The sequence below is a fragment of the Apium graveolens genome, chromosome 7 (genome assembly GCF_009905375.1).
Source record: "Apium graveolens cultivar Ventura chromosome 7, ASM990537v1, whole genome shotgun sequence".
Classification (NCBI taxonomy): domain Eukaryota; kingdom Viridiplantae; phylum Streptophyta; class Magnoliopsida; order Apiales; family Apiaceae; genus Apium; species Apium graveolens.
The window spans coordinates 26,522,830-26,550,636 of record NC_133653.1 but is presented as its reverse complement, the minus strand read 5'-3'; the positions used below and the strand labels follow the sequence as shown (position 1 = coordinate 26,550,636).

At 34.0% G+C, this 27,807-nt stretch overlaps 1 protein-coding gene and 1 long non-coding RNA gene across 2 annotated transcripts; both read left to right on the top strand.

Annotated features, from left to right (window-relative positions):
• Positions 1 to 416: 416 nt before the first annotated feature.
• On the top strand, positions 417 to 16,931 carry LOC141673433 (uncharacterized). Its single transcript, XM_074480178.1, has 6 exons — positions 417 to 504; positions 1,045 to 1,191; positions 8,089 to 9,165; positions 15,010 to 15,116; positions 15,284 to 16,494; positions 16,600 to 16,931. The coding sequence occupies exons 2-6, from the start codon at positions 1,053 to 1,055 to the stop codon at positions 16,625 to 16,627; spliced, it is 2,562 nt and encodes an 853-aa protein (XP_074336279.1). The 5' UTR covers positions 417 to 504; positions 1,045 to 1,052; the 3' UTR covers positions 16,628 to 16,931.
• Positions 16,932 to 18,048: 1,117 nt separating this feature from the next.
• Positions 18,049 to 20,630, top strand: LOC141670934 (uncharacterized). Its single transcript, XR_012554828.1, has 3 exons — positions 18,049 to 18,943; positions 19,798 to 19,878; positions 20,372 to 20,630. It is a non-coding gene; the product is annotated as an uncharacterized LOC141670934 (long non-coding RNA).
• Positions 20,631 to 27,807: the final 7,177 nt, after the last annotated feature.

Below are 27,807 nucleotides of genomic sequence, written 5' to 3'. Positions count from 1 at the left end.
AATCGACTAAGGATTTCCAGAAATCTTAAGTAATCAATGAAAAGATTAGAGCGGTATTTGAAATTTTTGACATAAGTCAGACAAGTAATTATGAAAAGATTTTGCAATGAACATGCATCTCAATATTTTTATAATATATATATATATGTATTTTTAATATTTTTGTTATTCCCTCTATCCATTTTTAAGTTGTTGACTTTTATACAATTAAACTGACATAATCTTGACCGAAATTTATTAATATTTTATAATTGAGCAAATTAGAATAAATTATGTCATTAAAAATATATTTAATCTAGTTTAATATATATCTTTTAGTTTATCAAATAATATAATTAGAAAGAGACCGATAGAGTATATCTTTATATAAATACTAAAAAAAAGCCCAAAATTCCGCCTTAAATGTTACAACGGGTTTCAAAAACAAAAGCATAATCGGACCATGTACTTCTTTCAATTCAGCGGGTGTTGGATTAGGGCACGAACTGCATCAGCTGGAAAGAGGTAAAGTTTCTCCAACTTTGTACTACAAACTTTTTGTCTATTTTGAAATGTTTAAGTTCACTGGTAACACTTACATACACATGCTCACTCAATTTCAGTTTCAAGATAATAGCCCCCACTTTCAAAAAATTAGGAATATTAAAATATGAGTTAATTGCACTTTGCAACCCCACCTTTCATTTAAAATCAAAATAGTATACCTATTTTGTAAAATATAGTTAGCAACCCTTAACTTTCAATATCAACTACAATATGCATCCTTGCGTTTATAAAATTGAAATTGAGATGTTAATATTAATAACTAAAATTTCAAATTAATTAAAATATTTATTTTAATGCATTTTTTACATGAAAAAAATTATAGCTATTTTTTATTAGTAATACTCTAAATTAATCATAATGCTAAATACTTAAAATATATTTACTAAGCAAAATATATGTTTATATATATAATCATAAAGTTTCTAAATATATCTATATTTTAAAATTTTAAAAATTAAACTAAGTAATAAAATAATTGACATTAAATTACGACAACAGATGGAACAATGTCAGATGGAAACAACTCAAACAAGCATCCTCATCTCTGCATCATTCATATTCTCTTCACTGCAATCAACTTCCTATGCAGCATTGAGGCACAGCCATTCCCCAACGAAAAGCTTGTTGCAATCAACTTCCTATTACGTATACTGTCAATTATTTTATTACTCAGTATAATTTTTAAAATTTCAAAATATAGATATATTTAGAAACTTTATGATTATATATATAAACATATATTTTGCTTAATAAATATAATTTAAGTATTTAGCATTATGATTAATTTAGAGTATTATTAATAGAAAATAACTATAATTTTTTTCATGTAAAAAATGCATTAAAATAAATATTTTAATTAATTTGAAATTTTAGTTATTATTATTAACATCTCAATTTCAATTTTATAAACGCAAGGGATGCATATTGTAGTTATTAACTTCTACTGAATCGATATGTGCAAACATGTATGTATGCTAAAGATAGAAGAAGACAGAGTATATTGCAACATTACACCAAAAGAAATGTATCTATTCTTGTTACAGTGAAAAGAAGTTCTCTAGGTATTTATACAAGAAGTAAACTATATCACAACTGGCATTCTCTCTAACTGAATCTGTTATAAGCATAAGGTCTTGTTTGGATAAATGGTATCTTCAATTTATTACTAACTAAACCCTTGACTAAGGTCAAGTCATTAGTCTCATCAGCCCCCCCTTTAACTGTAGTAGGTCTGATCAAAACACCACCAGAATCTTGACTTCTATTACAAACATCAGAATAAGCAGCAACTGCAGTAAGCCCCCCACAAAGCGAAGACGGAGAAAGAAATGTCAGACCCATCTTGGAAGCACAAGACCAATGTGGAACTTTACCCAAACCTTTGGTGAGGATGTCAGCAGCATTGTCTTGTGAAGTGACTTGGAAGACTTCAATCAAACCAGTGAGAATCTTTTCACGAATAAAATGACAATCGAGTTCAATGTGCTTCGTTCTTGCATGATATACTGGATTGGCAGCCAAGTCAAGAGCTGCTTTGTTATCACAATACAAAGCAATAGATTTAGGAATGCGAGCACCCAATTCAGTTAACAGACTCTTAAGCCAAATGACTTCACAGGAAGCGTCAGATAGAGCCCTGTATTCAGCTTCACAGGTGCTTTTAGAAGTTAAGGATTGCTTTTTGGATCTCCAAGAAATAGCAGTACCACCAAGCAGAAAACAATATCCCCCAACAGATCTACGATCACCAGGGTCCCCTCCCCAATCACTATCACTAAAACCTTGAAAGGTTAAAGAAGATTTAGCAGAAAAGAATAAACCATGTTGGGAAGTGAGTTTCGAGTAACGTAAAACACGCTCAACAGCAACCAAGTGAGCTTGTCTAGGAGCATGAAGGAATTGACTCAAGAGCTGTACTGAAAAACAAATATCAGGCCGAGAAGAAGTCAAATAAAGTAATTTTCCCACAATGGCCCTATAAAAAGTAGGAGTAGACAGTAAAGGCCCTGAAAGATCATTGTCATACAACTTGATGTGAGGATCTAAAGGCACAGATAATGGCTTACAATCTTCCATATTTGCAGATTTGAGAAGATCAATAATAAACTTATGTTGACTAAGAAATAAACCTTGATTATTCCTGAGAACTTCAAGACCCAAGTAAAACTTGACAGCACCCAAATCTTTAATACTAAATCTTTCATGAAGCAAAGCTTTGAGAGATTTGATCAACGAAAAATCATTCCCAGATAGGAGTATGTCATCAACATACACCACAACTGCTATAAAACTGTTTCCAGAAGTGAAAGTGAAAAGAGAATGATCTAACTTGGACTGTTTGTACCCAGCTTCCACTAAACAAGATGTAAGTTTGGTAAACCATTCTCGAGAAGCCTGCTTAAGGCCATACAATGATTTTATGAGCTTACAAACTAGATTAGCTGTAGAGTCAAAACCAGCAGGATGATACCCCAAAGGAAGCTGCATATACACCTCCTCTGTTAAGTCACCATGAAGAAAAGCGTTATTAATGTCAAGTTGCTCGATAAACCAGCCTTTTGCAACTGCTACAGCTAACAGACTTCGAACAGTGACCAGCTTAACAACCGGAGCAAAGGTATCATGATAATCAATGTCAGCCGTCTGCGTATATCCCTTAGCTACAAGTCGAGCTTTGAACCTTTCAACTTGGCCATCTGGTAAGTATTTGATTTTAAAGACCCACTTACAACCAATACAAGTCTTGTTAGGAGGTAAAGGCATTAACTTCCAAGTATGATTAGATTCCAAAGCATCTAACTCCTTATTGATAGCATCAACCCATCTGGAATCCTTGATTGCTTGATGATAGTGAGTTGGCTCAAAAAGCACCTTTGAATTATGAGAGTATGCCTGAATTTCTTGATGAGTAGTATCATAAGAATGATGTGCCATATGCATAGAGAGAGGATCCAGAGAATCGGTGAAAATAGGTGGTAAAGGATCTTGAATAGGAAGAGGAGGAACTACCAATTTAATAGGGGAATCAGACAACAATTTTGTATGTTGAACTGTAGACATAACAGATTTAGAGTGTAAAGGTACGTGATAATCATCCCACCAAGTAGGCCGAGATTTTGATCTGGTAGATTGTCGAACAGGAGGATTAATAGAAGATGAGATAGTAGGTTGATGAACATCAGGAGAAGAAGAAACTCTAGTCGGAGATGGACTAGTAGATAAGTCAGAAGGAGAACCATCTGGGAGGGAACTTGAACAAATAGCATTAGTCTCATCAGAAGATGAGGTAGCAGAAAAATCATGAGATAACCAATTTTGAAATGAATAAGAATTGCAAGGAGTGGTTGTGGTAAAAGGAACAGATGAATTACTATGACTGTGATAGGGAAAAATATGTTCCAAGAACTTGACATGTCTACTAACTATAATAGAATGAGTATCTAACCTGAGAACCTTATAACCCTTTTGTAAGAACGGATACCCAACAAACACACATTGCACAGCACGAGGACCAAACTTATCATCAGGATGTAAAGAAGCATAACAAAGACATCCAAAAGCCTTCAATGATGAATAATCTGGAATTTTATTATATAGAACTTCAAATGGACTTTTGTTATGAAGAACAGGTGTAGGCAAAAGATTGATCAGATAAGTAGCTGTGAGGAGACACTCCCCCCAGTATTTGTGTGGTAAAGCAAATTGAAATCTAAGAACCCTTGCAAGTTCAAGCAAATGTTTGTGTTTACGTTCCACCCTTGCATTTTGTTGGGGAGTATATGTGCAGGATTTTTGATGTAGAATACCATGGTTGGCAAGAAAAGAAGAGAAGTTGGAGTTAACAAACTCACTCCCATTATCAGTGCGGATAGATTTAATGGAAGTATGGAAGTGATTTGTGACATAGGTTACAAACGACTGAAATTTTTGAAAAACATGATGTTTACTAGGGATGAGAAAAGTCCAGGTGGTTCTGCTACAATCATCAAGAATTGTCAGGAAATATTTGCATCCCTGAGTAGTGTTGATATGATATGGCCCCCAAACATCCATATGAACCAGAGAAAATAAGGTTTCAGCTTGAGAAAGACTGTGTGAAAAACTAAGCATTGTTTGTTTGGAAAGTGGACAAAGAGGGCAATCTTTATTACATGATGCAAGAACTGGAATACCAGAAATGTGTGCTAGAACAGAATTAGGGGCATGTCCTAACCTAAGATGCCACAATTTAGAGCAAGAAGAAGAAACAGATACTGAATTTGAACAACAGATATTTACAGACTGTGAAATAGCTGCAGAATTACCAGCTTTATTGACAACAGGAAAATTATTTTGTTTTGAGGTTTGAGTAAGGAAGTAAAGACCTCCTTGTTCAGCACCAGTTGCCAGGGGTATCACCTGGTGCTGGTCCTGAAAAATACAATGATTCTGTGAGAATTGTACTGTGATACCAGAATCATGTGTTAACTTGCTAATGGACAAAAGATTACAACTGAAATCAGGAACATAAAGAACATTGTCTAAAGTGATATCTGTTGTAAGATGAACAGACCCCACTTGATCAACTTTGACAATGTGACTGTTTGGTAAAGCAACATGAATAGGTTGTATAAGATGAGACATGTGTGAAAACAATGTTTTATCATAACACATATGATGTGATGCACCTGTATCTACAACCCATGTAAATCTTTGATGCAAAGTAGAATAAGACATCATAGAACAAGCCAAACCTGCCATGGTATTACCAATATGATCCTCTGGTGTTGAGCATGATTTATTGTTGGAATTATTACCCATCATGAGACTCATGAAATTAGCCATCTGAGCTACTTGCTGCTGTAACTGATCAAGTTGCATTTGAGAACCAGTAGGACTAGTAGATACAGTAGAATTATTTCCAGGAACAGTAGTGGCTTGCATAGCTTGAGAATAAACTTTTGAACCCGGAACAGAATTGCTCCCTGAAAACTTTCCTCTACCTCTTCCTTTTGGAGGATATCCAATCAATTTGAAGCACTGTTCCTTTGTATGTCCTTCTTTATGACAATAATTGCATCTCAAACTAGATTTCTTCCCTGAAAAACTAGTTGCATTTCCAGATCCCTCACCTTGGAAATTATTATAAGATCTTCCAGAAGATTGCTTGACATTAGCAATGAAGGAATTAAGAACAGTAGGACCTTGTCTCTGTCTCTCTTCTTGCTTAATGAGAGAAAATGCTTGAGCTATAAACAGTAGTGGAATCATCATCAATATCTGTCCCCTTGCGGCGGAAAAGCTTTCATTTAACCCCATTAGAAACTGCAGAAGTTTCTTTCTCTGCTCCCTCTCTTCTTGAAACTTGTGAGATTCACACTTACAACCAACTTTACATCCAATCACAGGTTCCAGAGCAGTATATTCATCCCAAAGGTTCTTCATCTTGTGATAATATATTTCTACTGATTTATCTCCTTGTTCTAAAGCATGAAGATCCTTCAATACTTGATAGACTCTATGACTGTTAATACTCGAAAACTGATCATTCAATTCATCCCACACCTCTTGCGCAGTGTGTACAAAATCCATGCCATTGCTAATCTCATCAGAAACAGTGTTCAATATCCAGCTAATGACCATATCATTCACCCGATCCCATTGTGACCTAAGACTAGATGACTCTTCAGGTCTAGTGACTGTACCATTAACTATGCCAAACTTATTTTTTGCTGATAACGCAATCGATAACGATCGTTTCCATGGACCATAGTTTTCACTACCAGTTAATTTCTTTGAGATCAAGATTAATCCAGGATGATCAATATTTTGTAAGTGGATGTGAATTGTTAAGTATGTTCTGATGAGTGCTCATATCATCAACAACATCAATATCATCAACAGTATCTTTATTTGCTCTACTTGTACTACCACTATTTGCAGCAACATCTGCATAACTTCTAGCCATAATAATTGATCGCAATTGAATAGACGATCAATTGAAGAGCAAAAACTTGATAGTGATCACAAGTACGAGTATAACCACCAGATATCGATCAAAAAACAATCAGGAAATGAAATCAGGAAACAAAAACTTACAACTCTGAGCGATTTGTTGCAAGTAATCACTAAATTCATCATAAAACTCAAGAAAAAAAACCTAATTTTGCCAAAATCCCCAAATCTATCGATTCAATTGAGAAACGCAGAGATCGTCGTTATTGCGGAAGCGATTGTACTATTGAGATCGAAGCGCTCTGATACCATATTAACTTCTACTGAATCGATATGTGCAAACATGTATGTATGCTAAAGATAGAAGAAGACAGAGTATATTGCAACATTACACCAAAAGAAATGTATCTATTCTTGTTACAGTGAAAAGAAGTTCTCTAGGTATTTATACAAGAAGTAAACTATATCACAGCTGGCATTCTCTCTAACTGAATCTGTTATAAGCATAAGGTCTTGTTTGGATAAATGGTATCTTCAATTTATTACTAACTAAACCCTTGACTAAGGTCAAGTCATTAGTCTCATCAGTAGTTGATATTGAAAGTTAAGGGTTGCAAACTATATTTTACAAGGTAGGTATACTGTTTTGATTTTAAATGAAAGGTGGGGTTGCAAAGTGCAATTAACTCTTAAAATATTTGTGTCAATAGAAATTTTCATTTGTTTTGATATTTCTTGTATTGATAGAGGGATTTGAAGGGCCCAAATAGAAGTTTTTTTACCGTTCCGCTATTATTTTTCGCGGAACGCAAGTTCTCCTTTTCGGTAAAAAAGAACTTCAATCTGGACCCTTGAAATATCGATTCAATAGCTCGTGTGTAGAGACCAAAACCCTTAATAGAAAATAGAAGAGAAATGGTTTTGGAAATATAAAGTAGAGTTATGTAAAATAGAGTTGATATTGGGTTTGTTTGGCTGCCCAAATAAGTAGCTTATTTGATTTATAAGCCCGTAAGTACTTATCGATTTGTCGACCCAACTTATAAGTTAAATTTACGACTTATAATTTACTTGTAAAGACGTACTTTTTCTCAAACTTATTTTGATTTTTCACCTTTTTATTAATTTTTATTTTAAAATATATATTTGTTAATGTTATTTAAATTTAAAATTCAAGAATTAAGAAATTTGTATTTAAAAATTATTTAGTTTAGCTCATTTAAGTAAAAAAAAACTGACTTATAAGTAAATTATCCAAACACTTATATAACTTATAAGTTTTTATCTACTTATCACTTATAAGTCACTTATGCATTTTAAGTTACAATTTACTTATTTTAAAATTTCACAAACGGGCACATTATGAGTCTTGGAAAGCTGTTTAAAAAGTTATGTTGATAGTTGAAGTGATCTGTGTTACCTTAATGTGTCAGATGACTACAACAAATATTATTTACACTCCCTCAATTACCGTCCATCCAAAGTCAAGGTGTAAGGGGATTATGGGAAGACCTTTTTTCCGAAAATTGACTACTATTTTGACAAGTAGGGAGTATTGATAATTGATGTACATATTATATTCAAATGATTTATTTATTTATCTAGCAGGTTTGTATATCTTCATAATGTGGCTTCCCTACGAAATGATTGATCTAGTACTTTGTCGTGTACCCGTCAAGCCTCTCCTTCGTTTTCGATGTGTGTGTAAAGAGTGGTGCTCTCTTATTGATAGCAATGCGTTTATTAAAAAACATCTTAAAACTAGCATTGAGTGTAATACTGGTGGTGGTCTCATTATCAATGATGATGCTGGAAAGATTTACATGGCGGGCTTTGATTCTTTGGATGATCGTTCTTCTGCTGTTGTTGAAATAAGTGATCCACTTAAGACTGTTCTGGCTGGTGCTGAAAATTTTATTGCTGCAAATGGCTTGGTTTGTGCGGCAAAAAATGAGATGAGTGAGATTTTTCTATTTAATCCATCAACCAGGAATGCTAGAAAGTTACCTAGTGCCCCAGCTGAGTTTCCACGTTCTTTTCATGAGGTCGAAACTTCTATATGTGGCTTTGGATATGATCATGTCAATGATAATTACAAGGTTGTCAAGATTGCTGAGTGTCAAATTCAGTTTCATGGCTTTATGGTCGTAGTCTACAGCCTTAAAACTAATTCTTGGAAACGGATTCATAATGTTCCTAGTAACATTGTTTTCTATTTGAAATGGGGGGTGTTTGCTAGTGGAGCTCTGCATTGGTTGGCAAGTAAGAATCCGGGTCACTGTTTGGAAACAATTGTTGGTTTTGATCTCGGCCCCGAACAGTTCAAGGAGGTCCCTTTCCCTGCTCTGAATAAAAAATATCTCGAGCGCAATCATAGGAGTCTGGTTCCTGTTGGGGAATCCCTTTGTATTCTTGACGAATATCCTTTTTTTAGTTTCGATGTCTGGCTGATGAAGGAATATGGGGCAGAAAATCCTTGGTACAAAGCTTTTGCAGTAAAGCAACCCGGCCCATTAGATTTTGTGAATCTTAGACCTCTTACTTTTTCTAAGAGTCGCAAAGATGTACTCATAGAGGTGGACAACGCAAAACTTATGTGGTATGACCCGAAAAGGAAAAAATCAAGAATGTTGGGATTCGTGGGATTCCGAGTAACTTCTACTCTTATCTATACACCGAGAGTCTGTTAAAGCTTTCCGAGGATAAGCCACTGCAGAAGACATCACAACACAAGCAACTGAAGAAACAACAAAAGAAAAGGTACATAATATTATGTCATTTATGTGGTCAGTAGTAGTGTCTTTTTGCATTTACAGTATTGCCCTGTCCTCTTTTGGTGCATTTTAATCATTTCTAAATGATGTTGGTTGGGACATTAGTCATTTTTGCTAAACCTATTGTAGCACTTATTGTGAATCCTCTACTTGATTAGCGCCTAAGCAAAGACAATCATGTGCAAATATGAATTTTGGTGTAGTTTGACTGTTTTATATATTTGGTGGCTCACTACTTCAGTTAATCCTTCTTGCTCCTTTTCAGGTTTTATTTATGTGGTTTCTTGCTTAGGTTTTCATGTTCCATGATAAATTATAGAGTATTTTTAGCTTGTTGCATTTTCTAGGTTATTTTTAATTGTACTTACCGTTATACATTTTTAAGATTACATTTTTTTGTAGTCTGTGAATATCGTCTGCTCTATGTCAGATAGTCGAATGATAATGTGTTGGTACATAAGAAAGCTCCGATCTTAGATATACTTGCCCCTGCTTCCAGATTCTTAGATGAAATGATTCCTTACACTCAAGCAAGATAAGAAGCCTTTATATATAGTATGTCGTAGGTATATTTATTTTTTAAATGTGGCAGTAAAGGAATTTTGTACTGCAGAGAAGAGTCAGAAGACATCTTAATTATGGTGCAAGTCTTATATAAGAAAGATGGTAATCAGTGTCTACTGTCTAGAACTTGCTAATCAGTAATCACTACTCTTTCTTTATTGTTGTTTTGCTTGTTCAATTGAGATTTCTTTTTTTTAATCACGGTTGACGGATAGTTGTTTCTTGGGGCTTATTGTTTTTACTTCTATTTTTGCCAATTATTGACCCTATCTCTTGTAGGGATGATTTTCTTTCCAGAGGATTCAGTTTGAAGCTATAAATACCGGGACAATAAAGAGATGGATGAATAGGATGAATAGGTAGAAAGTTTGTTTTTTGATACATAATACGCTGGAATAATGCTTTTTAGTACAGTTTATGTTTTTAGTACTGTTGAAAGTTGAAGTCTTTGGTTCTTCTGCACAACTTCTCTTTGGCCAACTATATGTGCAGTATTTCAATTTTGAAAAATTAGTTGGATGAAAATAACTAAGAGTTTGCCAGTAATCGAGGAATGTGAGGAGTTGCAAATCACTAACAGTTTGTCATTAATCGAGGAAAGTAGCTTAGTTATTCCAGTTTGAATGTATAATCTATCCAACTAAATTGATAAGAGAGAGCGGTTTGAACGTATAATCTATCCAACTAAATTGATAAGAGAGAGAAGTATAGAACCACATCCACATGTACTGATTTGAGATTTAGAATAATTTGTGAATCAGAAATATCTTGTATCATAATCTTAAGTTTGTTACTCGATAGATGGTTTGGCTCTAAGTTTGTGTTACCGGATACATTGCAGAAGGGAGAGAAGCAGAGGACGTGATCTTTTGGAACAGAACGGGGTTGACTTGCGTGGTGGATATATTGATTTTATTGACTTCTTGGCATTGTTTATTGCTCGTTTATCTTGTTTGTTTTGTTTTTGTGAAACAATTTTAATTTGAGAATCGGGAAGCAACATACTGTATGCTATGATTCAGATGTTATTGTCTATTACTTCCTAAGACTTGATTAATTAAAATGTTTATTGCCTTGAGTACACATGTAGAGAGCTGTATTTGTATATTCATGAAAGCTTTATTGTGTGTTTCTCTTATTCCTTGAGCAAAATTGTGTAAAAGGGGTCATGCTACATATTTCCTCTGCACTAAGAAGCAATTGAGTAATTACTCTGTGCCAAGAGAGAAATTATTGAACTGATGAATGCCGTCTTGCAATCCGGGCCCCGGGGGCTATGTTAACAGTGTAGTCAAAATGCTGTAATTCTTCTTGAAGGATTTTGTGATACCCCAGATCAGAATGGTGTCTTTGCCTATATATGAAATTTGAAACCATTCCAACCAATCATATTCTGAATTATTAAAAAAATGTCATACTTTTTTATTCAATTATTTACAAATTTTAATTGAACAGCTTTTTTTAAGATTACATTTCATTTTGCGATTTTTTGAAAAATAACCAAGGCAAAAAATGATTCTTGGAAAAAAATACTGTTACTTTTAGAAAAAATTGTAAAAATAATTTATATTTGTAACAAATTGTAATTTTCATTTTTTTGAAAAAATACCGTTTTTTGCAACCTCATGCACCTAGATTTAATCTTGACGAATTTACTCAATTCCGTATAATCTCCCATGCAACCAAAAATCTCCATATAACTAATTACATAGATGGTTGATTTTAGATGCACCTTTTTTTTCTATATATTTTAAGAAAATAGTAAAATTACAAAAATACTTAAAAAAAATTATATTTTTTATAATTTATCGTTCTTTCTTTTGGGAAAGTGCGTTTTCAACAAAAAAAAAGTTATTTCTAATAACTTTAAAAATTTAATAATCAAATGAAAATGCTAGGTTGTACGCCCTCCTTTTAAAAATACATTTCCACTTTATATAAAAATTAAAATTAGTGTCCAATTTAACTTTCGATACAAGTTTATTTTTTTTGACGAAAAACTAAGATTTCATTACGTGCTCAAATTTATGGAAATACATTTCGATACAAGTTTATATCTACAAAATTAATTGTGTTTCATAAATCTTAAATTTATATTTTTAAGATCAAGCATATTTCATATACTATAATAGATTAATGTAATTAATACATTCTTTTTCTTCAATTTTATATTTTTAAGATTAAGCATATTTCATATACTGTTATAGATTAATGCAATTAATACATTTTTTTTCTTCATGAATAATAGTTTTTCTTAATATAAGTAACGTTTCAAAAATGAATATTTATTTTGAAATATAGATGTAACAATTTTATTAATGTTAGGGTACCTAAACGGGTCCCAACATAATTCGCTAATTATAATTTATGAACGCATATTAAATATTAATGCATGATGAGGCTATTATTTTATAAAAGTTAGTATCAATCAAATTTTGGCACTTGTAAGTTGGGAGGGAATTGTAACACCCCACTTAAACAAGTAGAGCCTACACAAACTAAGTCTTATTTATTAATGAAAGAAAAAACAAATTAAACATAATTTATTAAACTAACAAAAGTTCAAAAGATCCAAAATAAAATTCTCTAACAAGATCCAAAATAATATGGAAATAAAACATTTTCTTGACTTTATTTTCAACTAGATAAACAAGTTAAAATATGGGCAGCACTCATCACACCCCAGCTTTACCCCTGACTATCTGTGGAAAGAAATAAATACGAGTGAGCCAAATGCCCAGTACGAATATATCATTAAAAGGTAAAACAAAAAAATAATATTTGATTTTAATAATTAGCCAATAAGATGAGTAATATGACATTAATTATTTAGAAGTAAGGAACAAACTAATCCAAACAAAATCAAAAAAATGGCTGAGAACAAGTAAGGTGGGTATTAATAAGGGCATCTTATAAAACCTTCGCTAGTAAACACCAAGCAAAACACGGTGCAAACAGTTCATTCTCCGGTTATCCATAAGAAGGATAAGATGAAATGCCCCAAACAAACAAAATGATCATGATCTTAATCATCCCTCATACTCCACAGACATGCTCGTATATTCACAGTACTGATACGAGTTAATGCCGAGAGCACCAAAGACTGCAAAAACTCCATGTGTGTGATTTACCCACACAGATAAGTTTAAGAGCCCATAACAAATGGTTACAAAGTTGCCAATAGTATAGAAAATAAAAGTTGCATGTGACAAATCAAGTATACTATAAGCAACATGGATCAAAAACGGTTAAGCAACAGGGACCAAAGATGGCTAAGCAAAAATTAACAAGTGTACATGTACAACTTAACAAAATAAAAATATGATAAGATAAATTAGATAGGACAATAAGTAGAGAGAAAAAAAATATATTTTAAATGTAGAGAGAATGGAGGATACTCGTAACTCGAATGAGTCTAAAAAATATTCGATAATGCTCACACAACTAGCTCCAAATAAACCTCCAAATCAATCTATAATATCAACAGGAATATAATTTATAAACGCCAAACTCTAAAACCCACTAAAAAGTAAAGCTAACAAAATTATAATATTTTATACAGTCACCACAACTAATATAGATGATCACCATCTCAAGCTAGAGTAGTATAAATATATAACTAACAAACAATCTTAATAATTTACAAGCTGGTTTATAAAAATATAAAAGATATTTTATTAATTTATAAAAACAATGTAGAAATCTTTAAGTATATAACTTAATAAAAGTAGACAAACTTAAATTATACATTCATTTAACACATTAAATTGTAACAACAATTTAAGAAAATAATAAAAATAAATATAACATTTATGCTCTTTGTTTAGCAACACATACTAACAAGATTTATCAAATCCACCTTTGTCACATTAATACTACACACTACTTACAAAATTTAAATTATCATGACCAAGCATTAAATACTATAATTAATAACATATTGGTTATAAAAAAACAATGAGACTAAAGTTTTAAATATATTATGCATGGGGAAAATATAATAATGTAATATGATTAACAAATGTAAACAATTTATAATTTTAGATAAACAAAAAATCAATTGTTAATTACTTAACTTAATTAACAAAATAACTTGACTACATATCTCCTGTAAAATAAAATACCATAAATATCATTAGTTCACAAATACATATTTTGTCAATTTTTAATAAATCTCAATAAACTAAATCTTGTGAAAATAGATTTTATTTTACAAATATTTTTACATATTAACAAACTAGCATAATATAACATGATAATATTGTGAACAACTCACACACATAACTAGTAAATAATAATTAACAAAACTAGCCAGACACTTACAATATTAAAATGTACCATATCATCCACTTAATAAAATGTAAAAAAAACCTGAGAATCATATAATTTCTTAAACCAACTTAATGACATAAAAATTAAAAACAAAAACAACAGGGAACATGACTAATTAGATTACTACTAATTAAACATCTTGTAGGCAGTACAAATAACAATTAATCAATTAAATCAATTAAACATGCATTAAATAATAACCTAACACAATATATAAACACATAAACAAATAATATAATAATTTGATAAAATTTACCTGAATTTAGAGCCTGATATAAGTATGTAAAAAAATGTGTACAAATATTTATAAACCTGAAAATAAAATGACTAATATTAGTATACAATATACATAATAATCATCTTAAATTAGGTAACTAAATTTTAAATAAACCTCCCTCAAGATGTACACTTGTTGAAAGTTTTGGCCGACCTTAATCTAGCTATCTTTCTCCTCCTCTTGATCTTTAATAACCCAAAAATCTATTTCTCCTTCTCTTAATCTTTAATAACCAAATATTTTAACAGTGACACTCCAGTTAGCTCTTTTCTGACACCAACTGTGCTTTAAGATGAGTTTTTTTTGTGCGAATGCCCGTAACTCCGTTTATATAATAAGTAGATCAACAAACTATTAAACTCTTATCACCCGGTTTAACTCATATTCAAATTTTAAACTAAAAGATAACTTACAAAATTCAAATTTTTAACAACCAATTATGTACATGAAACATTATCCATAATTTTGAATTCTAAAATTAATAAGAAGCTTAAAATATGGGGTATTATAGGAACTCTATTGTTTCTCTTTTATTAATTTGTCTCATTTTTTTTAATATTTGCATTTCTTTAATTTCCCCAGCGGAGCAGCGCAGTGAGGCAAAAATTAGGGCACCAAACGCAACTCGGAGACCATTTCCAATTCCAAGTAAGTTCTTGCTGTCTGAATATTACATACATATCTACTATGTATCTTTATCTCTTTGTAGTTGAAATTTAAGTACTAATGTCTTTACTTCTGTTGCAATATTAGTTTATATCTGTTGTGAAACACACCAGTTTGTGCACATAAGTATTTGTACTATTGTTTATGTTTCTGTCTAGCTTAGCTTTACATTTACTAAAACTCTATGTAGGCTACATTTGTCTATATGGCGCTTCCTTGTGATCTGATTGATGAGATACTCTGTCGCCTTTCGGTCAAGTATCTTCTTCGTTGTAGATGTGTGTCTAAAGAATGGTGCTCTCTAATCGATAGCGACCCGTTTGTTAAAAAGCATCTTAGAAAATCCCTCGAGTGCAATGCGGGTGGTCTCCTACTAAATAGCGGTGATGGGAATTTTTACTTGACTGAAGGTTACGAGGCTAATGTGGATAGTGGTGATGATGATAATGGTGTTGCTGTAGAAATTAAGGACCCACTCAAGGCTCTTATCTCTGGTGCTCATTTTGTGGGTGCTGCTGATGGTTTAGTTTGCGTAGACAAAAATACTATGAATGAGCTTTTGATATTCAATCCATTAACCAGGAAGTCGAGGGAGATACCGAGTGCCCCTGCTGAGTTTCCACGCTCTTTGCATATTACTGAAACTTCTGTTTGTGGCTTTGGGTATGATGGTGTTAATGATGATTACAAGGTTGTCAAGGTTGCTGATTGTACTCGTCAGTTTCGTGGCATAATGGTCATTGTCTACAGCCTTAAGACCAACTCTTGGAAACGGATTCAGAATGTTCCTCCTACTAATACTTGTGTCCACGGCGGAGATAGGGCAGTGTTTGCAAACGGAGCTTTGCATTGGTTAGCGTTTTCAAATCTAACAAATTGGCGTCAAATTGTTGTTTGTTTTGATCTTGGGTTTGAACAATTTAAAGAAGTTCCTTGTCCACCTATCGAAGGTTCTTTCGGCACCAGGACTTTAGTTTCGGATGTAGAGTCTCTTTATATTGTTGACAATCACCCTGATTCTCATTCCAATGTATGGCTAATGATTAATCATTCTGGGGCGGAAACTTTTTGGTCCAAAGCACTTTCAGTGGAACAACACAGCGTACTTGGATCTTTAGTGGAGGAACGCAGCATAATACGTGGATCTTTTAGGTTTTTTAAACCTGTTTCTTTTTCCAAGAGTGGCGAGAGTGTGCTCATAGAGGTAGGCGTCTCAGTGGACAGAACAAAACTTGTGTGGTATGACCTCAAAAGAAAAACAGTCAAGAATGTAAAGATCCGTGGGATTCCGAATTCATTTGAGTCACATGAGTACACTGAGAGTCTCATACAGCTCACTGGGGAGAAGCCGCTTCAGAGGCCATCACAAGACAAGCCAGACAAGCAACAACAGAGGAAAAGGTAACTGTATTTTGCTGTTTGGGTGGTTTGTAATGTGTTTCTTTCACATTCATTAGAAGGACCTTAAACTTGTGAAAGTTGTTTGCTTATAACTTTGTGTTGCAGGAACGCATTAGTGAAGGTAGAGAAGTAGAGTTCTGTATCCTGTTTGGAACACAAGGGAGTTCCCGGAGTGATGGATACATTTGATGTTCTTGGCATTGTTAATTGCCACCTCCCCTTTTGTTTGTTATATGGAGTTGGTGCCTAGTTTTTTAGTAAGTCACTAGTAGGCTGTTATTTTGAGAATTATGGAGCAACAGATGCAATGATTCAAATTTTAGTGTGTATTACTTCCACTGCCTTGTTTAATTCAAGTGATCCCTATCTTTTGTCAACATCTTGAGACTTTGAGAGCTGTATTTATTCAATTATTAGAGCTCTGTGTGTTTCTCTAATTCCTCGGGCTCCGGCAAGCAAAGTTATATACAGTAGCAGGGAAATCCTGTATATTTGTCCCCGATCCCGAATGTTTTATATATTTGTCTCCGATCCCTGTTCCGTACTAATAGATATAGCAGGTTCAACTCTCTGGATATATTTCTATTGCTAGGCTCAGCCTTTCTTGGTATAATCAAATCAAAAATGAAAAAATATATACAAATAAAAAGAAGTCACACCAAACTATCTTATATAAACCAAGAAGAAATTATCTGACACAAAACAAGAAGAATTCTGGAACTCCATAGACCGGAAATGTACCATATGACTCTATAACTTCATGTTGAAAAATGTTTTATTTAAATAAATAAAATATTACTTAAAGATAAGAATTAAGAAATTAAACCATCATATTTTGAATCTGTTTACAAACAAATTCCGGAAGAAAACGACAAATTGCCAAAAGTTAAAAATCCGCTCGTCCAAGAGAGTACCAGAATTTATTAATTTGTCTCCATTGTTCTAAAAGTCAGGGGATTATTGGTTGTTCCGTAAAATACGAGGCACAATTTGTTGTCTCTAATTTTAACAGAGTACTATAATATTTGCATTTCTGTCTTTCATTTCCCCAGCCGAGCAGTGCAGTCTGCACTTAAGCATAATTAGGGCACCAAACCCAACTTGGAGACCATATCTGAGTAAGTTTCTTGCTGTCTGAATATTACATATATCTACCATGTATCTGTTGTAGCAGTTGCAATATAGTTTATAACTGTTGTGAAACAAATCAGTTTGTGCACATAAATATTTGTACTCTTGTTATGCTTCTGTCTAGCTTAGCTTTACATTTACTAAACTCTATGTAGGCTATATTTGTCTATATGGCGCTTCCTTGTGATCTGATTGACAATATTCTCTGTCGACTTTCCGTCAAGTATCTTCTTCGTTTTAGATGTGTGTGTAAAGGATGGTGCTCTCTAATTGATAGCACTCCTTTTGTTAAAAACCATCTTGTGAAAACCCTCGAGTTGGTGCTCGTCTCATTATGTATAGCGGTGATGGGAATTGCTACTTGGCGGAAGACTAACAGTCTAGTGTGGATGGTGGTGATGATGATAATGGTGTTGCTGTGGAAATAAAGGACCCACTTAAGACTCTTCTCCCTGGTGCTAATTTTGTGGGCACTACAAATGGTTTAATCTGTGTCTCCAAAAATAAGATGAATGAGCTTTTAATATTCAATCCATCAACCAGGAAGTCGAGGGAGATACCGAGTGCCCCTGCTGAGTTTCCGCACTCTTCTCATACAACTGAGGTGTCTTGTGGCTTTGGATATGATAGTGTTAATGATAATTACAAGGTTATGAAGATTGCTGAGGGTTATCGTGGCATAATGGTCATTGTCTACAGCCTTGGAAACGTATTCAAAATGTTCCTACTAACACTCATTTGTTCGGAGATAGTGGAATGTCTGCAAGGGGAGCTGTGCATTGGCCAGCAATTAAGAGTCCGGTGAAATTCCATGAACCATTCGTTGTTAGTTTCGATCTTGGGCTTGAACAGTTCAGAGAAGTCCCTTTTCCAGATACCAAGGGGCCTATTGTCAATTTTCTTACCAGCTTTTTGTATTTGGATGGAGAGTCCCTTTTTGTTATAAATCATCACCTTAATGCTCATTCAGATGTGTGGCTGATGAATAATTATTCTGGGGCGGAAAATCTTTGGTCCAAAGCACTTACAGTGAAGCAACGCGGCATACTTGGATCATTTACATATTTTAGACCTGTTGCTTTTCCAAAGAGTGGCGAGAGTGTGCTCATAGAGGTAGGTGTCTCAGTGGGCAAAAGCCGCAAAACAAAACTTGTGTGGTATGACCTCAAAAGAAAAAAGTCAAGAATGTAAAGATTCGTGGGATTCCAAATAAGTTTGAATCGCATGAGTACACTGAGAGTCTTACGCAGCTCACCAAAGACAAGCTGCTGCAGAGACCATCAGAACAGAAGCCAGAGAAGAAACAACAGAAGAGAAGGTAAAAAGTATTTCGTCGTTTGTGTGGTTTGTATTCGTGTTTCTTTGGCATAATTTGAAGGACATTAAACTTGTGTGCTGAACATATCATAATAGCTTAGTAGGTATTGTGATTTGTGAGATCTATAAATATGATAATTTATAAATATAGGCATAAAAACAACAAATATGATAATTTATAAATATGGATTGTAGTATATCTTGAGTGTTTGCATGGGTTTGGCAGTTAACTGCTGTGGTTTAGACTTATTTTTCACTATGCGAACCTTTAGATATATCTAAATTTTTTATTTTTCTTATTCATCAAGTTTTTTAATTTGTTATAGAGGTTTATCTAGTTTGTCAACTTTCCTAAGCTATATCACTTATGTGTTCTGTAAAACTGGGAGCATGAGGCAAATTCTTTTTGTTTTTCTGATCTCTTAATTACTTTAAAGTTGTAGATATGTAACTGCAATAATCGTTTACAAGTATGGTGTGCTACTGATTCATATGACTGGTTTTGGACGCCTTACTAGCGCTATACTGTAATGGTACAAATGTCACATGTTTGTATACCACATGTGCCTAACTTAAGATACATGTAATTCCTTGTTTTTTTCCTAATTACGTAGTTCCCTGTTAGGTTTTCATGTTTAGTAATACATTTTCGTGATTTGTTCAGTTTATTATGTTTTTAGGTAGTATCCCCTGTATCTCCTGGAGCAAGGGACAATCCCTTCGAACCTAATTTTTTAGTTCAGATTTGTCGTAACTATGATTTTTATTTACATACTGTCATACTGATGTGTATTGCCATGTTGATTTGTATGAATCCTTATGTTCTAATGATAAGTGTTTCTGTGTCTCTTGCAGGGACGATTTCCTTTCCAAGGGATTTAAACTAAAGCTGTAAGGTACTAGGTGAATTAACATCTGAATGAATAGGATAACAAGGTAGAGCCTTTTTTTTAAATTCTAAATCAGTTGCCCAAGTTTATTATAGCAGCCACATTTTTGATGAAAATTTAATACATGGATGCTCTGTGGCAACCTATTTTTATTGAAGTGTTTAGTTCTGTAGGTTTGTAAACCACTAAACTTTATTCGATAAACTACAACTAGTTTATTTATTAATCACCTGCTCACTGATAATGTATTAAACTTAATTAATTTGTGTTTACACATCATGTACTTGTTGGACTTTGTCGAGTTGGGGGAGGGAGGGGGAGGGGGGTGTCTCTGCCGAAACAGTCTTGCTCCTCTTTTGAAGGAGAGGGAAGGCCTGCATATAGCCCCCCCCATGAACGGGATATGCTGAGTATGTTTGTTCTGGTTTGTACTTGTTAGAAACGTTTTTGAAATAGTTTTTATCAATTAGAAATAACTTTTACAATAACACTGAAGTTATTTCCTGAAAATATGATTTTTGTATAACTTTGTTTTGCAGGAATGCAATGGTGACGATAGAGAAGTAGAGTTCTGTATCCTGTTTGGAACGGAAGGGAGTTGCCGGAGTGATGGATACATTGATGTTCTTGGCATTGTTAATTGCCTCCTTCCCTTTTGTTTGTTAAATGTTGTTGCCTAGTGTTTTAGTAAAACAAGTAGGCTGTTATTTTAAGAATTGGGGGAGCAACACATGCAATGATTCAGATGTTAATGTGTAATACTTCCACTGCCTTGTTTAATTCAAGTGATTTACTATCTCTTGTGACATGTTGAGACTCGGAGAGCTGTACTGTATTAGTTCAGTTATGAGAGCTCTGTGTGTTTTTCTAATTCCTAGGGCAAGCAAATTTATATAGCAGCAGGGTAATCATCAGCCTGTTTGGCTACAGACTAGTTATGAATGACCGTTTGTCCATCCAACTTATAAGTTAATTTATAACTTACTGGCTATCCATAGTCGTGCCACGGGATAATTTATAATTTTTTTTAACATTTAGGTTTAAGTATATATATATTGATTTTACTTCCCTCCATGGAATTATATGTTATGTATTTTGTTTGTGTCTATCCTAAATCCTAATACTTGTGTCTATTATATACATGTTATGTTTTATACATTTAAAATTATTGTTTTAGCCAAATAATGTTTTATATATTTAGAATTATTGTTTTAGACAAATAATTAAACTACTACTTTACTCCTATATAAATTTTAATTTTCCTTCACTCCACCAAATTATATGTCATGAATTTTGTTTGTATCGGCTCTAATACTTATGTCTGAAATTCAATGGCTCGATTATTAATATTATATTCTAACGGTCAAAACAAATGAAATAGTCTCTTTATGCAAATGGAACAGTCCCTTTACAAATCAGACAGTCTCTTATCACTGCAGAATGTAAATAACAGAAATGAAAAAGCAGTATGCTGAAAACTTAATAAGTAAAAAATACCAGAAGTTTTCACTTGGTTCGGCCCATACACTTAGTCTATGGCCTACATCCAAGTCCCTATGGCCTACATCAAGTCCCTATGCTAACTAGCATAGAGAATGTATTATATCAATTTTAATAAAAGAACTTACAGTCTTTTCCTTGATTACAAATATAGCACTTGAAAGAACCCTTTTCCAAGCTAAACTTGCTACCTAACCCATTGCTATTCCTTAGCCCTCTAGCTACCTTGCTATACTTTGGAATCAAGCTTGCCACAACCAGGCACAAAGTCGATATGAATACACGAATACAAGTATAAACATGTTGATTACAACTCAAACTATATCTTGTTCACTGGATGTATATCTCGGGTATAAAGAACAAGAGGTGTTTTCAGATATAAAGAATTGACGTGAAAAGCATTAGCTGAAATCTGAAAATGTGAGTTGTATTTATAAGCAAAGTTCTAACATATTTATTTTCAAACAAAGGATAAGATAGATAAGATTTGAAAACAAGTTTGTTTGAAAATATTTGAATTAATCTTGAAATCTAATCTGTTAGTTTGTTTGAAATAGAGAAATCAAGTCAAAGATAAGTTTTGAATAATTCAAACTTGATTTATAAGATAGGGTTTGTTTGAGATAAGTTTAAAAGATATTTATCCAGATAAAACAAGATTTATATAAAACCCTAATCCTTATCTTAAAGGCTTGCAAAACACTCAAATAAGTCTTGTTGAATCATTCTGTTGCATTAATCCATTCTGTTTGAGACATCATCAGAAACCATGAAGTTAACAATCTCCCCCTTTTATGATGATGACAAATTGCCCCCTATAAAAAACACTTAAAGCTCCTGGAGGAAGAAATTAGCAATAACAGAATATATATAACAAGTATGAATGCAACAATATGAATGAGACAGTAAGATATGTTAAGGATGAATGAGACAATACATATAATGAGACACACAAATGAGACAATCTCAATCATATATAAAACTTAAAAAAAAAATAAAGAACAACCCACCCATTCAACCAGGGTGTCCAGTTGTCTTTTAAAACATTCAGAATCATTCATCAAACAACCTTAGTCTGAAACACAAACATCAAAGCATCATAGTCTTAAAACCATAAAAATGAAACCACATAAAATCATAGTCTTAAAACATAACAAACCAAACCAAAATCTTAAAAACTCAAATTGGAAACTCAAACGATTTTTCCCCCTTCATCATCGTAAAAGGCTTAATCTGAGTTGTCCACATTAACTGGAGCCTTCCCTTTGTCTTTGCCCGAGCCCGAAGCTTTATCCTTGGTTGTTGGAAAGACAGGGTCGGAGCCATATTCTGAGAAGAGCTTGTCAAAAGCATCTTGAGCTGGTGCTTTACCGTCCCATTCCTGAAGCCAGTCAAAGATCTTCGCTTTGTATTCTTCCCGAGTCATGCTGAAGACTGAAGGTGGAGAGATGGCAGGAAGTGGCAGAGGAGCTGTTATCTCTTCCAGAGCGCAATCGCCAATCCAGTCACGTTTCTTATACCAGTACATTTTGCTCTTGTCCTGCATCACGGACAGCTGTTGTGACACAAACTTTGTCTCGGAACCCAGCTTAAAGAACAACTTAACAAACTCTTTTTCCCAGGATTTTGCCGAGGAAACCTGACCTTCTTGCAGAGTCCCAAACTCAAAGTCCATTATTTTGGCTAACTTGACATCAGATGCATGCAACACAGAAAGCTTTGCATTGATTGAGTCCAACGACGAACAGACAAACTTTCTAAACAACTCAAAATAAGCATTCATAATACTGGCTTGTGAAGTCAGTGATCCAAGAGTTTTAAAAGAAGCAAAGTGTTGATTAAGATTAGCCAAAGAAACCCAATTTTCATTCAATTTGACTAACAAAGAGTTTAGGAGAGAATTTGTAGGTTGATCAGAGGGGTCTAAGGCATACTTTGGGGATTTTGGAAGTCCACCAACTGGCCTAAGAGTTTCATCAAAATGCAACTCATTGGACTCGGAAACAAACAGATTATTTGCTGTTAAAACAGACAAATCAAACAAAGTACTAATTTTCTCAGACTTAATAGAAGCAACATACACACATAAATATTTAAACACTTTAGACAACAAGGCAGGGTACGGCAAGTGTATCGACTCGTGAGTCGAGCAATGATGCATGTTTTTGATAATCAGGGAAGACACATGACAAGGAACCTTTTTGACAAACATAGAAATTAAAATCGAATCTTGAAAAGTGATTCGATCTCGACCACTTTTACGAGGCAACAAATTTGTGTGAAACAATTTAAAAACCAAAAAGATAGTGAAGTTAAATCTGATACCGATGGTTTGATGGACAAATCAACAAAGTTCTCGCCAACAATTGCTTTGAGCTGTTCCTCGTACTGAAGCCCGGGAACATCAACAAATGCATGGTGCGTTGTGAATGGACACACCCCTGGGTCCGACAAACCTCCGAGTCTGGAAAGAGCATCAGCCTTGAAAACAACAGGAGTCCCTCGAACATTGGAAAACACAAGGCCTTCTTGAAGCAATTGAAAATTTGCATAAAACTCACGGACAAGCTCTGGGTAGATGACCTCTTCCGGTGACAACAGTGACTCACAACCTTGGAATTTGAACAAATCATACACTCCAACTCGGGTTAACAACTCAATATCGCAAATCCGCTCTTTAAGAATAGGTTTGGTTAAGATTTTGGAGCCGCTTTCTATTGCATGTCGTTCAAATGAGTCAGGAGATGCTTCGCTTGATGCTTCAGAAATAACGGCGGTAACACGACGACGCTTGGAGCCAGATGGACCGGCGGTTGGGGTTTGGTTAGCGATGGATCTCGAACGATGAGCCATGGGAGAGAAGTTGAGGGTTAATAGAGAGAAAAAGAAGATCTGTGGAGAAAATGTGAGGGTAAAGTGAAGAAAATGAAGAGATTAAAAAGAGAGTTTAAATAAGAGTGGGAAGCCAAAGAGTTAGTGATGGAAGAAGAAATGAAAGAAGAAAAGAAGAAGTGATGTACTGAAAAGAAAATACATGCACGAAGTACAAGGAGATGAGAAGTCTAATCAAAAGATTTCCTAAATCTATTCACCTTCTACACGCATAAATATACAGGCCAAAAAATAATAAAAATAAAGCCATTCATTACACCAACAATTAAAGCACAAATGCATGCAATAATTATGCAACAACACATGAACTAAAAATAAAATAAAACTAATAATTATACAAACAGATAAACACATGTAGTAAATAATCATGAACACAAAACTAAATTCTAATAATCACAAGAATAAAAGAGACAAACACACATATAGATATTACAACAAAATCACAATTAATCACATAAAATTACATGAAAAGACACGTAACAGATTACAGAGAACAAATACCTAATTCACGATGCATTATACAAAAACGATCTTCAGCTAAAGGCTGAGTGAAGATATCTGCACGTTGTTTCTCAGTAGATATGTAGAAAAGCTCAATATTACCTTTAGAAACATTATCTCGTAGAAAATGGTGACGAACATCAATATGCTTAGTACGAGAATTCATGACAGGATTTTTAGAGATATTAATTGCAGAGGTATTATCACAATAAATAGGAATATTTGAGTAAGAAATACCAAAATCTTGCAATGTTTGTTGCATCCATAAAATTTGAGCACAACAACTACCAGTTGCTATATACTCTCCTTCAGCCATAGAAAGAGCTACATATATTTTCTTTTTACTATGCCATGCAACCAAACAATCTCCTAAAAATTCACAACCACCACTTGTGCTTTTTCTATTTACCTGTGACCCTGCATAGTCAGCATTTGAAAAACCGATTAAGTCAAAGGAAGAGGAACTAGGATAAAATAATCCCAAGTTACTCGTACCCTTTAGATATTTAAAGATACCTTTAACGACATTCAAATGAGATTCCTTAGGTTGAGACTGAAAACGAGCACACAAGCATACACTATACATAATGTCAGGCCGTGAGGCAGTTAAATATAATAATGAACCAATCATACCTCAAAATTTAGTGACATCTACTGGTGTACCTTGTTCATCCTTTGTAAGCTTAACTGAAGTACTCATCGGAGTCGATTTAGGTGTGACATGATCAAGTGCAAATCTTTTGAGTAAATCCTTTATGTACTTGCCTTGGTGAATAAATATTCCTGCATTAGACTGATTAATTTGCAAACCTAGGAACAAATGGAATTCACCCATCAAACTCATATCAAATTCCTTATGCATGCAATTAGAAAACCACTTACATAAAGATTCGTTAGAGGACCCAAATACTATATCATCTACATAAACTTGTACTAAGAGAAAGTTATCTCGTTTATGAAATATAAAGAGAGTTGGATCGAGTGTACCGCGAGTGAAACTATTGTTCAGAAGAAACTGACTGAGACGCTCGTACCAGTAACGAGGAGACTGTCTCAATCCATAGACAGATTTCTTGAGTCTGTAAACATAGTTAGGATATTTTTCATGAATAAAACCTGGAGGCTGCTTGACACTTCTTCCTTAAGATAGCCATTTATAAATGCGCTCTTGACGTCCATCTGATAAAGCTTGAACTTCTTGTGAGCTGCAAAAGCCATTAAAATTTGAATAGCTTCTAATCGTGCTACTGGAGCATATGTCCCGTCATAATCGATTCCTTCCTGTTGGTTATATCCCTGGGCAACTAAACGAGCTTTATTGCGAATAAGATTTCCATCTTCATCCTTCTTATTCTTGAAAACCCAACGAGTACCAATGATTTTGACATCCTGAGGAGGTGGGACGAGTTCCCAAACGTCACAACGCTCGAATTGGTTCAATTCCTCTTGCATTGCCACTGACCAATGTTCGTCTGCAACTGCTTTTTGAGCATTCTTTGGTTCGAACTCAGCAACAAAAGCACATAATGCACATAGATTATGAAGTCTGCTTCGCGTAGAGATTCCTTGATCCAAATCTGTAAGTAGATTATCTGGTGGATGATTTTTCACTATTCTGGAAGACTTTGGAAGACGAATATTGCTCATTTCTTCTTCATTAGAGTTATCTGCCGGGAAATGAATAGGAGTTGTCTCATTCAAAAGAGACTGTCTCATTTCCGCTTGTGAAGATTTATCCAAAGGAGTAACAGAATTCACATTTAAAAACACTATCAGGAGTCTTTGGAGAACCAGAAGATTCATCTGAAGCTTGAATAGATCCTGGAGAATTATCAGAAGACTGAGATGGATCTGGAGAGTCTTGACTGCTTGACTTGTCAGAATAAGACTGACTCTTTTCAGAATGAGACTGTCTCATTTGGGAATGAGACGGTAGATCCGCAGTGTCTTCATCAATTTGAGATATATTCCTTGAGGATTCATTGAAAGCAATTGATGAATTCTTCTACTTTGTTCTTGACAGAATTATAAACACGATATGCTTTGCTTGTTGTAAAATATCCCAAGAAAATTCCTTCCGTAGATTTTGCATCGAACTTGCCTCGATTATTTTGAGTATCTAAAATAAAACACTTTGAACCAAATACTCGAAAATAAATGATGTTAGGAGTCTTTTTCTTAAGCAATTCATAAGGAGTTTTAAGCAATATAGGACGAATAAGTACTCTATTTAATACATAACAGGAAGTGTGTACCGCTTCATCCTAAAATTTTCTTGGAAGCTTACTCTCATGCAGTAGAGTCCTGGCAGTTTTCTATAATGCCTTATTCTTGTATTCCACTACTCCGTTCTGTTGAGGAGTACGAGGAGCTGAGAATTCATGAGTAATTCCTCTTGATTTGCAGAAGGTTATGAAATCCTTCTCGAATTCACCTCCATGATCTCTACGAATTGTTTTGAGCTTAAAGGAATACTTAGTCTCAAGGTTTGTGATAAGATCTTTAAACTCAACAAAAGCTTCATCTTTAGTACGTAAGAATAATACCCAAGTAAAACGAGAGTAGTCATCAACTATAACAAATGCATAATTCTTACCACCAAGACTTACGTAACGTTCAGGACCAAAAAGATCAAGATGTAGAAGCTGTAGAGGATCAGTAGTTGAAACTCAATTTTTAGCAACAAAGGAAGTTTTAACCTGTTTTCCAAGCTGACATGTCGAACAAGGTTCCACTTTCTTAAATTTAAGCTTTGGAAGACCTCGTACAAGATCATGAGATGATATCTTTCGCAGCAAATCCATGTGTACATGACCAAGACGCCTATGCCAGAGATTTTATTGATCTTGAACAGTAGCAAGACAGATTTCCTCTTGTTGTTCATCAAAATCTAACACGAAAATATTTCCTTTTCTTTTGGCAACTAAAGCAAACTCGTTAGTCTTAGTACCAATATAACAAATATCTTTATCAAATTTGACTTTATGACCAGCATCAGTAAGTTGACTTACACCAATAAGATTGTATTTCAAACCATCTACTAAACGAACATTAGATATAGCAAACCTGTCATTACCAATGG